Raw genomic sequence first — 13,911 nt, forward strand, 5'->3', positions numbered from 1 at the left:
TAAAATCATATGAATGATAGGGAGAAGACAAGATATAAATGTTTATGATTTTTTCAGTGTGAAAACAAGGGACACTTTATTAAATGATTAGGCTGTAGACTTAAATCAAAAAAGGGTGTTTTCACATAGTGCAAAACTAAATTGTAAAAATACACTGTTGAAAAGGATCACATTCATAGTCTTTTGGGGATGTCTAAATGCAGAAATCAAGATACAGCTAGAAGTGAGTGGTTTAGGGGTTTTGAGAGGCTGCCAAAGAAAAGAATTTATACAGGCCCATTCTTCCTTTATTTGTTCTGGTAGCGCCTCTTTCCCCTTTGCTGCAATCAAAATGACCCAGGCATCCGCCCCTTAATGGTGCATGACTACTTTTTGGTGTTTCTTTCTCTCCCAAGCTGCAGATCTTACAAGCACAAAAGAGGAGCAACAGCCCCTCTGCTGCATTGTAGCAGCAGGCGTCTACCCAACTTTGCGCATCACAGATGCTTGTACAACAGGGGTTGCCAGCAGTATCAGCAAGTTGCACCTCTGGAAGCTCTTCTCCTTGGATGCACTGAATGAATTCTTGGAGCGAGACCCAACTCCTGGCGAGCTCACCTACAAAGTTCCCACAAGGCACAGGTGAGATGAGCAAATGGTTCAGAAGATTTTTGAGTTCCTTGCATGAGCCAGACAGATTGGCATGTGTTGTAGCTCCCTGTTGTGTGTCACCCTGTTATTCCATCCTAACTGTTGCAGGCAGTTACTCCTCTCCACTTTTGTGCTTGAGCTTCCTTGAAAGGAGCCACAGAAACAGAGAATAATTTAATTGCAATGGACCTCCAAAAGTCTCTGGTGTAGCCCCTCGCTCAAAGCAGGGACATACAGATCAGGTTGCCCAGGGCCTTACTCAGTTCACTGCTGAGTATCTCTGAGGATGGAGAAACCACAGCTTGTCTGAGCTCCTGTTTAACCATTTCCATGGTAAAATCTTTTTCGTAGTATCTTATCAGAATATCTTGTATTGCGACTTGTGCAATTGCCGTCTATAAACCCTTGCTTCACAAAGCTGAACAAATCCAGGTCTCTTTGTCATCCTTGTAATCACAGAATTACAAGTTTGAATTCGAAGGTACCTTAAAGATATCTAGTTCCAACCCTTCTGCCATAGGCAGAGGTGCCTTCACTAGATCAAGTGCTTGGAGCCCCATCCAATCTGGCCGATGTGCTCCAGCCCTCAGCCATTTTAGTGGCCCTCCCTTGGGCCTGCTCCAGTATGTCAGTGACTTCCTTATACTAGGGAGCTAAAGAGAGACTTCAGGCTAAGCAGAACTCTCTTATGTCACTCTCATTAGACATACATAAAAAATTTTTAAAAGAAAACCAGAAGGTCTGCCTTATGCCCAGTACCCTTGCTCTCAAAAGGGCCAAGAACATAACGTCAGTCAAGAATTATAAGGAAGACAGCCTGTTTTGGTTTAATATCTTCTTTCTCTCCTGTGAGCAGCACATGCTTGATCCCTCCAGTGTATACCCCTCTCCTGCTGGATTTTGACTTTGGGTCTGCTCCAGTGGGCTCAGAGCCTACCATTGTGATGCTTCTGCTGGAGAACAAGGGTGTCATACCTGTGGACTGGTAAGCAGTGCTCAATGGAGCTCAGCCTTTTTGGAGGTCTGGAAGTGCTCAAAGGGCTGTGAGAAATTTTCAGATTAGTAGGGTGGGTTTTGTAGGTACAGCTGCCACTGAGATCTGTTGGTGAGTCTGGGTGAGGAAGCAATTGGTGGGAGCTGCATATCAGACCTGATGCAATGTGATGTAGCTACCAGCTGGGCTAAGCCCATTTGGATTGAATATGCTGACCATAGCCTTGGGGAAGTTGCATATCCTTGTTGCTGACCAGCTGATTGGTTCCCTAGGGCCTTCTTGTTTCCTTCTGATCAGAAGATGGACATGGAACGCTGGGCAGAAGATGCTGACTTTACTCCCCAGGAGCTGCACCAGATGAGAATTCAGGATAACCAGCTCTTCAGTGTTTCCCCAAAGTCAGGAACACTTCTTCCAGGGCAGGATAAATCTGTCCAGCTCTCACACAGGTGATGCCAAGCACCTGTTCTTCAGAGCTTCATGCTGTGTGCCAGAACATCACATGCCATCAGTCCCCTGAGTTTCCATGCCAGATTTTCCTACCTCATCACATGTTCCTCAGCAGAGGCTGGACAAGTAAAATGTTCCTGAGCATGTCCAGTTTCTGGACCCCACAGAACTTGTTTTCCTCAGGAGAATGTTTTCATGTCCTTTAACACTGCAGAGCAAAAGGCGTTTAGTGTGACATGCTGAGGACACTGGTCTGCCTTGACCTGACAGCTGAGGAGATGAACAAGATGCTGCACTTCCTGTGCTTTTGATTATGTAGTGATATTTTTATTTTTGTCATCAGCTAGAGCTGCTAGCCCTTGTGTGCCTGTAGAAGGAATGAAGAAAGCTGAACACTTTCCCTTTCAAAGCAGACTGTATCTGAGAAGTACTGGCATTTTGTTGGCCTAGAAACTTGCGTCTCTAAATAGGTGTATGACTAAAATCAACAGTGTATCACTCATTCCCACCCAAACACAGCTGGGTCCCCCCACACCTCCCCCAGGCCCTTACGCAACAGTGACTCTTTAGCTGGGAAGTGAATTGTTTCTAATGTTCTCTGTGACTCTGACTCTATCATCCTGGACACAAGGCTGATTTCTACTTTTTTCCTCTCTCTCCTCTTTCACTGTTAGACATGATTTCATTGGCACTGATCGCCTCCCTGTCCTGCTGAAGATTTCCTATGGCCATGAGATTCTGGTAAGGTAGCAAGTGTCCCTTCCTTCCATTTGCAGAACAGCAGGTAGGAACTGAATTAAGAGGTGTTTTCCCCAGATGCTGCATAGTGTACAGGGGGATGTGGCCTTCCTCTGGAATTTTCACTAGCCAGTCAGTAGCAGAGGACCAAGCAGAGACATAAAAACAGTGTTCTGACAAACTTGTGGTTCCATCACAGAGTAATGTGGGCAGTGCACTGGCAGAATGGCCCTTGGGTGTTGCATGTGCTGTGTTCTGCAGCAAGAGGACTATTATTTATTTATTATTAACCTTTGTATTTTCTTAATGGTCTTAGTGCAGAATTGCTTCTTCCTTCAAGACAACTCCAAGTCCAGAACAGCCTTCCTAGGTTTTATAGTCCCAGTATGTTTTCGCTCTGTTTTTCACTCTGGTGTAACTCATGGTCAGGATTCCTGTGCGTGCTTCCCCTCATTTAATATGTCTCACTGTGAGTTGTTCCATGCAGTTCCTGGAGTTCAGATCTGCAGCCCATCCTGCTTCTCTCCTATGCAGCTTTCCTGAATCTCTCCATTTCATCAACCCTCCATACTCTTCAACCCCCTGGGAATGTGCTTTTCTCCAAATATACCACCTGCTGTGATGGTAGTTTGGGAATGCACAGAGTGGCAGCATCTTTCAGCAACATCTTCCAGTGTCAGCTTCTTCCCCAAGCCCAGAAGATACTCCCTGGGTTCCTGGTTGGCTGCAGCCTTTGTCCACCCACTTATTTCTCCTACCAATGATAGAGGAGGTTCTTACTTGTTCTTTCTGCTTCGCTGCTTTCTATAGCATCCCAGAGCTGATCTGTGGTGTGTTTTCCCTGAGCATCTCCTCAGGCTTGGAACTAGTTTCTCTCTCTCCCCCTCTCTCAAACTGTCAGTTAGAGTCAGTCACCTTGTGCTCTGCCAGGCACCACTCATGCCCGGCTGAGCCTTCCTGTCTGTCTCTGAAGTTTCCTATGAGACCATTGTGTTCACACATCTCTTTTATTTTTCTTTTCTTTCAGGACTGTTGTCAGCTGAAAATCCAGCCCTTTGACCAAGCTGTTCAAACAGTGGCTTAACTGTGCCTTCCCTCAAAGCCCTTGGACAGGCTCCCTGTGCTCTGCCTGCCTGGCACAATGCTGAGAGTGACTGTGAGCCTTTCACCAGCTGGCCAGTGAGGGAAGAGGCTTTGGAGCACCGAAGCCTGTAGGCCATACATCCTTTCTTGCCATATAGCCAGTGGCTTTGGTGGCTACCAGAGGCCACCACCCTCCCTCATGCTGTCACTGCAGAAGGGGCTAGAAAAGTGTGGGATGTCCCAGGGAAGAAAAGATCCCATGGTGCCTTTGAGCTCTGGCAATAGGAGCTGTAGAAGCCAGTCCAAGGACAAGGAGCAGTGCAGGTGGTTGCAGCCTGCAGAGATACAGTGCCACTACTGAAATGCTGATATTGGAAAGTAGGAGTGGGAGATGTTTCTTCTGCAAAGAGGGCAGCTGAGGGACTCAACACAGCATGCCTGTTTTCCTTGCAGTAATGGCATGAAGCACACAGAGTTTCCAGCTTCTGTGGCAAAAACTGCTCTAAGTGTGCTAACATTCCAGGGCTGAGCAAATCCTCCCCTGTGATTCTGGTGAAATGTGCAGAACATATCTAACATTAAGGGAAGCAAATGCTCTAATGTTACCCCAGAAGCTGGAAATTTCAGAAAGCAACAATAAACAGAGGAGACCATTGGGCTGGGGTATTGCTTTGTCAAATTCCAAATTACTTGGTTTCAGAGCCTTGGGGTTAGCCATATGCAAGCCAATGTCTGTTTTCCTTTGGGTTTAAATTCACTTCTGTGATGACTTTACTTACGTGGATAGATTTTGACCTCCTGCTCCTCTGTTTCCCCAACTTAATTTTCAGGAGAAGCTTCTTCTCTGTCATTCCTATTCAGTGGCCAATTTTTAGTTCTCTGATGATTTATATGTACTCTGAAGAACCCAAACGATTTCCCATTGGCAATTTCTTCTGGCTGTAGGAGGAGACATCTGTAGGACTTGTTTGTTACCCAATTCCTTGTGCAGCAGGGAAACAAGGCCTCCCACTGCCTGATGCTTTCACATATTGTCCTTTGCCTCTTCACCTGTAAGTTTGCTTGTTCTCAGAGCTCTGAGATCATTTAGTCCGGCAGAATTTTCAGCCCCCGAGCAGTTTTAGTAGGAAAAGCCCAGCCACCTGCATCTGTTGCAGGCTGAGGTAGGCTGGTTCACAGAACTCCCTGGAGAGAAGGGCTGGATCCCAAGAAGAATCCCTGAGCACACAGGTTTTATAAACTGTGAGTGTTTGTACTTTACTTCATAGCTGCTAGTTAGGTTCTGTGAGGTATTATCAACTGCAGCATGTGTTCTCCAGGCAGCTGTCCTCCCTGGGGAATCTGGCATCCTTCTTATGCTCTTAAGTTTTCACTGCGGGATGAAGTCTATGCACTCTAGGAGAATTGATTGCAGCAGGTCTTCACTTTTCTCCATTTGTCTCTCTTTAACTGATAATCCTCTGAATGTCATATCCTGTGTCAAATGGAAACTGATTACAGTTTTTCCTGACCAGTTCTGGTCTATTGGAATGCAAGCTGGCTTTTTGACTGGGAGTTATGTATATACGTGTTTTCCATTTTCCTGGGAGGTTCCTATCCCTTTTTCCCTTGAAGTTTGAAAGGAAAGCTTTTGTCTTTCTCCTACTCTCACTTCATCAGGCAAGCAGTGGTTCTCAGGAGGCTGATTACTCATGTAGTGCTTTGAAAAGATCCCATGTAGGGCCTTGCTAACATTTTATTTCTAATTCTTTCTTCCTTCTCATTTTGCTTATAGATCTGAACTGGAGTGGATTGTGTAAAAGGAGTTGTCATTCTCTGCTCTTTTTAAAGCAGCTGATACATTATCTCAGCTCTATCTATCTATCTATCATTATCTATCTGCAGGTGTCTATCTTTACAAATATTTTCTGTATTTTACACATATATTTGAAAAGTAGCCAAGCTTCAGGCTTAACTTCCTGTGAATTGCAGCAACTTGTCTCCTGTTTGCCCACACAGAGACATTACTGGGTGACTGCTTTGCAGCCTCTACCCCAAAGCAGACAGCTCAGGGGTACTTTGGGGTGATCCTGCAGAAAACAGTGCATCATCAGTGCATCTTCAGCCTGACTGTGGTTTTCTCAAAATGCAGGAGCCTGTGTGAATGCAAAATCCTTTCTATGAAATAGCTCTGTAAACCTCTTCATTTTGCTTGGAGTGCCTGGTGGCTGCTTTGCCAACAGGATACTGTTGATCATCAATTGATTTCTTAAAGTTCAGCTGGGATCTTCTTGCTTTTGGACTTGCTTCTACCTTTTGGACTGCTAGATACATTCTTGGAGCACTCTAGAGGACATCCAGATAGTCCTTTCCAAGAGGAGGCCATTACTTACCTAAATCCTGTCTTTCCAAAGTATTTGCCTGTCATGGCCACACACTTTCCTATGTGCAGTTCAGATACTTTCATTAATGGAAGATTTCCACCATTCATTTGCACAGAGAAGCACTGATGTTGATGTCTGGCATAGCAGAAACAAAAGTACAATCTTTCTGATACAGGAAGAGAACCTTTCAGAGAAAATCTGGAGTAGGTTGTTCATCTCCTTGATTTTTTTCTTAGGACATGCTATCCTGGTATTACCAATTTAAGTTTGTAACTGTGTGGCCTTCAGTTTGCAAAGTACTTCAGAATCCTTGTGTAGTTGTTAGTGATGGGACCGAGGCCCTATGAGAAAGTGACTGCATTTCTTTGCGCTGTAGCTGACCTTCAGCGGTGTGACAGTGGAACATGACCAGCGGTACGTTCATTTTGCATCCACTAAGCACCTCTTCACACCCATTGCTGTTGGACGCTCCCACCCCCCCACACAGGTGAGCATCTTGGAGCCAAACCCAGCAGCAGGTGGAGGGAAGGAGCTAGTACTAGTGTATCCCAAGGACAGGCAGTGTCTGAGGCAATTCTCAGAAAATGGAATGGCCTTCATTGGAAAGCATCACAGGAGAACTTTGAGGGTAGTTCTAGGCAGAGTCTGGAAATAGGTGCTGGGACAGCAGCAGGGAAAGTACTTCTCACCATCTTCAGTTTGACTTTAATCAGAATGCTTATGAGACATGTTGGGTTGTTCACTTATTCTCTTGCATTGTAGCTGAGTGAAAACTTGCCTAGCTGCTCCAAGTGCTCTGGAAATAAATCCTTATTATCTTTTTAGTAAATTAATTTAACTTTCTTAAACACTTATTCAGCAAAAAGGCAGCTTTGATTCTGTTCTGCCTAATTTACTTGGGAAATGAACAAGTCTGAATTGAATTAAGAGCACTTTAATACAAGTGTTTTTGCATTTTAAGTAATCCGCTTTACAGTGATCCCTTTAGCTAATCTGTATTAATTTTCCTCTAGTGTGAAGTGGCAGGACACCATTTGAAGAGGCACTTTAGTTATCAATGTACGTGTGTGGTGATAAACCTTTAGCACAGCTGCCTATCAGAGCCTCAGTGTTAAATCTTGACACTATGAGGTCTCCTCATTCTTAGGAGATAAGCTGATTAATTAAATATTAATGCTTATCAGCATCCTCTGGGGAAGTGTTAAATAGTTTAACTTGTACCTGGTATAATAAGCACTGCTCTTTGTGACTTACTTCAGATTTATAAACTTTACAATGGTGGCTCCATGCCTGTGACATTTGAGGTTCAGTTGGACAACATTGTGAAGATACAAGAGAAGAATTTTCAGCATCCTGTGTTTACCTGCCTAACTCCTAGAGGAGAAATCCCCCCTGGTGAAACAGGCCACATTGAGTGGATCTTCTCACCACTGGAAGCTAAAACATACATGGTAAGAGCCTCCTCATGACTGAAAGAAACAGATTCTGTTGTTGATCTAAAATTCTTCTAAGATTCTTTTAAAATTCTTTTAAATTTCTTTTAAAATTCTTACTGATGGTCGATCCATGTAATGCTACAATTGAATTGAGCTCTGTGCCTCTAAGAAGCAAAGAGTCTTGAGAGCAAATGAGTGGCTGGTCTTGTCTGGAAATGGAGCAGATAAATTTGCCTCATAAGTTTTTTCTTCCCAAGAAGAGATATCTTCCACTGCCAGAGTCATCCCAGTATATATTTTTCAAGAATCAATCAGTAACTGGGGATATCAATAGTATTGGTTCAGGTTTGTGGTTCATTGTTGGCCTCCAAAAATTTCCACCAAAGAGACTGAAGTCAGTGTCTTCTATCATTGCAGTGTATGCTGCTGCAAATCTCTGAAGAAAGCTTTCCCAAAGACCTCTGTCCTGGGCAGGCAGGCAAGGCCAGAACTGTAGCACTTGCTTCAGTCTGTGGTGAATGCATGGATAAATAAATAAATTTAACTTTAAAACTCAAATCTTTGCTCCAAGAGGGAGTCTCCATCCATCTCATGCTGTAACTGGCTAATTGACTATTTAACCAGCTTTCCCAGGCTAACAGGAAAGGCTAAGGCCTGAAAGAGCAAAAGAGACTGGATTTGTCTTTATCCATGCATGGGGTGTATTTAGACCAGTCCATTTGCAAGTGTGCTAGCTTACTGCACATCTCTCCCAAATATGACTCTGGACTTACAACTTTTATCTTGTCTGAGACAGGTTGACATTCTCATCAACATCCTGGAGGGTGACTCGACCCAGATTACTTTCCAGGGAGTAGGCTTCAATCCAAATGTTGTAGGAGAGGCTGCCACATCCAGCCAGTTTTTTTCTTCTGCAGTCATTCCAGGTTCTGCCAAACTTACTGTGCCTGGGCAGGTGAGTCCAAGTGTGGGATATGAACAATATGATCAGTCCAGAAATGTCTGACAGAGATTGAAATATACAAGTGATCCCATCTTGCAGTAGCCTGTGTTGCCAGAGCATTCGTTTGCCATGACATAGAACAAGATATTTCCCTTCCAGCAGGTGATCAAGAGCTTAACTCATGGAAGCTGAAATGTATTTCCCTTCCAGCTTGTCACTTCCATAGCCATTAGAACAAAACTGAGTTTGGGTTTGTTGATGTACTGAATTGTTTCTTAGAAGTTACCTCCCATCACAGCTGCCTTTCTTCTGTGCAGTTACAACACCTTTTTCTTTGCTAAATCATTCTCAAAAAGACTGTTGTACTCCTGCCATACTGTGGCAGGGCTTGGCTACCACCATTTCCCAGCCAAACTCAGGTGATTCATAACTGAATGCTGACTGCAGGATGGTCAACCTATTCAGGCACATGCAGAGGAATGCACTTGTTTGACCTGCCACTGGCTCAGCAGGGGCTTGTCTGGCCTGGCTAGAGCTGGCCTGCCAGCCTGGACAATCTGTTGTTAAATTCATCCACACATCCAAGTGCAGTGAATGAGCACTTCACAGCAGGAGGAGATGCTTTCTCCTGGCAGGTAAAGGATTCAACCTGTGTGACATTAGCATGCCTTCCTTGGAGCCAGCCACAGCTCCTCATGCTCTTTCATTTCCAGCAGGGCAATCATATTCCTGAGAACAGCAAAGAGAAGATGATTGAACACTGCCTCAGGCTGACAATGAAGATGGCGTTCTCCAAGGCTCTGTTGTCTGAAATCAAGTTTCTTTTTCTAATGATTACTGTACTTAATCAGAGACTGCATTGTGCCTGGAGAATGGGGCAAACTATTACCATACTAGTAACAAGATGTATTAGGGATCAATTTCCCAAAACTCACAGTCACGTTGATAGGGATTTTGCACAAGCACACATCTGATGTTTCTCAGCTGGCATAAGAAAAGGCCTGGACTGCAAGTGCTGCAGAGAGAATTGGGGTGTTACTGGTCCTCTGTGCTCCTGAGATCCTCTGCTGTTCAGCAGCAGTGTTATGTCTTATTCATTGCTCACTCAATCCCGCTGCAACACAGCTGGCCTTTTGATGTGAAGTCATTGTAACCAGAGCAAAATTGAGAGAATTGTTACGTCCTTTCAAGTTGTTATAGTAAAGATACCTGGATAATTTTATCTGTAAATTGCTGGACAACTTAGAGATGACTGTATGACTCCCCTTCCCCAATGGCTAGGTCCCATCTTCCCTCCCTGCTGTTCCTCCTGGTTTCTCCTTGCTTCCTGCAGGCAGCCACCTTGTCCCATCACAGGATTTGCCTTGGAAATATCCCTGACTGCACCAAAGCTGGTCGACTTGTCTTTCTCAACAATATCTTGAAGAGCAAGGCAGTGGTGTTTTCCTGGCAGATAAGCTCCTGTAAAGAGAAGGTGAGTCCTCGTTGATTTACAGCCTTCCTGCCCATATCTATTGTGCCATGAAAGGACCTTACAGCTCCATTTTCAACAAGACACTCAATTCTAGAGAATTGGCTTTCTACTAGATGATGAAAGGAAAAGCGAAGGCAAGGGTTAGGGCAGGGGGAGCAACTGGAATTCAGAAGGGAAATCTGAAGACTTTGATGGGGTTATATGAAGCTGGAGCTACAAAATGTGATAACAAACCTCAGGATTCTGACCACCAGCAAAGGCATGTTTGTTCTTAGAATATATTAACTGCATCTCTCTTATGCCACATACCTTTGAGAACGAGAGGTGTGTTCCCTACAAAGACAAAGCACACAGGAGGGTCCCAGGACAGTGAAATAGCTCCTCTGGGTTTTTCTCTTTTTTAAAAAAAAAAAAATTTTTTTCCTCCCCCAACCCCTACACCCAGGTGTTGGAGATTTCTCCAGAGTCAGGGGTTGCACAGCCTGGAGAGAGTATCCCCTGCTTCATCACACTGCAACCTACAAGGAATCCCTCCTTCTGCAGGATAAATTTGGTGTGTGAGGTGAGACCCAAGAGGTACCTGTGTATTACCATGACCTGGGCACATTACTGTGGTTCCCAAATGTCTGACCCCAGCAGTCAGCTGCCTACTGCTTCCAGCTGAAGGAATCCTTCTTTGATACACCCCTCTCATTCCTGAAGACACTTAGCTTCATCCTTCCTGATGCTTTAAGCATCCTTTTGTTTGTGTGACTCACTAGATGAAGTATAATTGTGCAATGTATGGCTTTGGGAGGGGAACCCAGCTGCTAAAAGTGATGGTTTGAATGGGAATGGCTTTCTGTGAATGCCAAAGACTTGACATCTGTAAAAAACAAGTCTCGCTGCTTTAATATTAGTGGGGGCAGGCTAAAAGTAGTGTCCCCTTCTATGATTTCCAGGTTTTCTTTGGCAAGAGAGTTTATCTTCTCTGTATGAGTCTTAAAATACCACTGTTTTCCCCTCTTCCTGTCACTGGAATACATGGACAGCAAGTGGGTTTCTTTCTGGGACCTCCTGAAGGGGAGAAACAGGCATGGACTTGAGCCAGAGGCTGTTGTTATTTGCAACTCTTTTCTATCCCTGCTCCCTTCAGTTATGATTTGTTTCATAGGTGTACATCCAGGAATCCCTGGTTCAGTATGAGAGGGACCTGCACGAGTGGGAAAAGGAGAAGGAACGGCAGGCTGTGGAATTCACCATCACAGAAAAGGACCTTGGGACTAAGAAGAAGCTAATGTCACCTTCAGTGGTAAGTGCTCTCAAAACCTTGCACCAACTTAACTTGGCTCAAGAAACAGCAGCCAGTGTTGACAAGAAACATTCTTTAGGAAAACCTAGGCAAGTTGTTAAGAGAACATGAGGCTCTGATCTGCTAAAGACCTCAAAGCTTATCTGTGGCTTGTGGAAAATGAGATACTGTTTGCTAGCCAAAAATCATCTTACAAACTCTGAAATTGCTAGTGACCATCTGAAATTTGGAATTACATGAGAAGCCTTTGGAAAAACAAAGCCAGTGTTTCTGGAAACCAATGGTTGGATTTTTAACCATGAATAAACACTGGAGAGAAATGTGTAGCTAGCAGTAAGAATGTGGTCTGAGTGAAGAATGGAGGGTGAGATCATTGACTCTCAGCTGGCACAAAGTCTAAAAAAAAATCCTAAGGTCTTATTCTGCTCCATGTCTTTCCCACATGGTATTCTTCCTCCTTTTTTAATTTTTTTTTATTATTTTTTTAATATTTTATTTTATTTTTCAGAGGTTATCAGATTCTGCTGAAGCAGAAAATCTTCCTGAATCCTCAGCTGTGATCAGGAAATACAAGGTAGGTCAGGCCTGTCTCACTCATGGCAGAGTCAAACTGACTGCTTTAGAAGAGAGGCAGATGCTGGATATCAGAGTGTGGGAGTCTGGACAGAGAGCACAGCAGGATTTGTAGCTTCAAGGCTTTGGGAGACAGACTGTTTGGAGGAGCCAGAAGAATCAGACTGACTGGCTGTGTTCTCTGGCCAGTAACTTTCCAGCTGAGGTGAATGGGAGCTGAAATTGGCATCAAACATGCACCCATGACTGGAGAAAAGGGGAACGGTTTCAAATAAGCAGAAAATAGGCACATAGACAGGGCAATTGGTACCTGTACTGGTTTCATTTTGGGGCCACAGTGGAATGTGTGCCGCAGCAGAAAGCAGCAGGACCCTGGCAGAACGTGGTGCAGACTTTGCCCTCACCTCAAGAAGAGCTGTGCTCTGTTCCTCAGGAGAAGCTGCAGGCAGGAACTGCCTTGTTTTAAATACACAGAAAGTTTTAAAGCTCAGTTTGCCTGGTTCATCAGTTTCCATTCAAATGCACAACTGTATGCACTGCTGTAAGACTTTTCCAGCAGTGGTGGGAAGGTGTGAAACAAGATCCCAGTGAGTGCTCTGCAGAACTGCCTGGGCCCAAAGAGCCAGCAGTGCCTATAGCCATCAGTGGGATGTGCTGTAGGAATGACAGATAGGCTCAGAGCTAACCCAAGATGTTGAAAAATTTGGGGGAGCTGAGGGAAGGCTAGGCCTGAGAGGATTGAGGCAACAAGGAGATGCAGCTTGTTATCTCAGGAGTGCCACCACAGTGAGGCTGTAGCTCCTGAAACCCTGTGGAGTGCCTTTGCATGCCCTGTACTGTTCCATGTGAATTAATCAGCTCAGGGCAACTCTAGCTTGGACTGTTTGCCCTGTGCTGTTTGGTGTGATCAGTGAGGCAGGTCAAGGCATTCACTGAATGAACATAAGGATGGCTGCAGAAAGGTAAAAGCAGTTTCATTTAGTCGTCTTGGGTTTTAACCTTTAGTGATAATTGGGAGCCTGCTGTGTCTGTGTAAGGAGCAGTGAAGGCCCCTAGCCTCATTCCCAGAGGCAGGACAGCCATGTCTCAAAGATCTTTGAAGTCCTGCGATGCCTGAGGATTTCTCCAGATCTTGGTGGTGTCCTCCTGGCCCAGGCATCCTGGCTACTGCTCTTAAGAAAAATGCTCCAACCTGACTGCTGGTAATGCAACCCCAAGTTGGCCCATGTAGTGTGACTGGATCCAGTTCCTGGTTTCCCTTCAGGTTTGGGGGAGGCCAGTTTCCCCATGTATTCTGTACATGTATATCACTTCTTCTGCAGCACTACAGGTGTGCTTGCAAGAGTTTCCACAGTGGTGGATTGGAGAACAACAGCCCCAAATACCTTAGGGAGGCCCTGAAGCCCTGTTGACACTTGGGGCTGGCACACTGGACAGTGAGAAGCGAACAGACCTGATTTCCACTGTGGCTGTTCATGCCTGTTATCAGTACTGTGGTGCTAAAATCATTTAGACACCCAGGATCTGGTGGCTCTGGCTGCTGGGCTTTCAGTTCTCATGCCTGTGCTCACACCTACACCAGCCTACTTGTGGCCAAAGGACCAATCTTTCATTTCTTTCTCTCCAATAGACATTACCCCCTATTAAAAACCACTCTACATCCAGTCAGCCACCTGGACACATTAAGAGGGGGCTGCTGTTGGACAAAGACACCAGCCAGGTGCGGGTCAAACCAGAGCCTCCCACACCCTTGCTCTTACATCTTGATGTGTCAGCCAGGTCCTACGCTATCGAGGACTTTCTCAGCAACTTTGCCTTGGATTTTCCCAGATACTTCTTGTCCTGGTAAGAGATAGAGTTTTTTGGATTGGCAGCTTCATCTGAGCCAGGGCTGCCCATGCTCTGGTATGTACTGAACTTGGCTCTCTGTTCTGCT

General features: G+C 44.9%; 1 protein-coding gene across 5 annotated transcripts in view; it reads left to right on the forward strand.

Annotated features, from left to right (window-relative positions):
• CFAP65 (cilia and flagella associated protein 65) overlaps positions 1-13,911 on the forward strand; it is a 31,910-nt gene that overhangs the window by 14,903 nt on the left and 3,096 nt on the right. For 4 of the 5 annotated variants that reach the window (XR_001522902.2, XM_015635365.2, XM_015635367.2 and 1 more), the window contains 12 exons: positions 396-621; positions 1,487-1,615; positions 1,897-2,073; positions 2,749-2,815; positions 6,635-6,745; positions 7,518-7,709; positions 8,491-8,649; positions 9,971-10,111; positions 10,557-10,673; positions 11,265-11,402; positions 11,911-11,976; positions 13,606-13,820. Coding sequence is in view for 4 of the 5 variants with exons in the window: in XM_015635365.2 (XP_015490851.1) it covers positions 396-621; positions 1,487-1,615; positions 1,897-2,073; positions 2,749-2,815; positions 6,635-6,745; positions 7,518-7,709; positions 8,491-8,649; positions 9,971-10,111; positions 10,557-10,673; positions 11,265-11,402; positions 11,911-11,976; positions 13,606-13,820 (1,738 nt within the window). In the remaining variant the exon portion in view is untranslated. The remainder of the gene's footprint in view (positions 1-395; positions 622-1,486; positions 1,616-1,896; positions 2,074-2,748; positions 2,816-6,634; positions 6,746-7,517; positions 7,710-8,490; positions 8,650-9,970; positions 10,112-10,556; positions 10,674-11,264; positions 11,403-11,910; positions 11,977-13,605; positions 13,821-13,911) is intronic. The other variant, XM_015635368.2, reaches the window with a different exon arrangement.

This window comes from Parus major, chromosome 7, assembly GCF_001522545.3.
Source record: "Parus major isolate Abel chromosome 7, Parus_major1.1, whole genome shotgun sequence".
NCBI lineage: Eukaryota > Metazoa > Chordata > Aves > Passeriformes > Paridae > Parus > Parus major.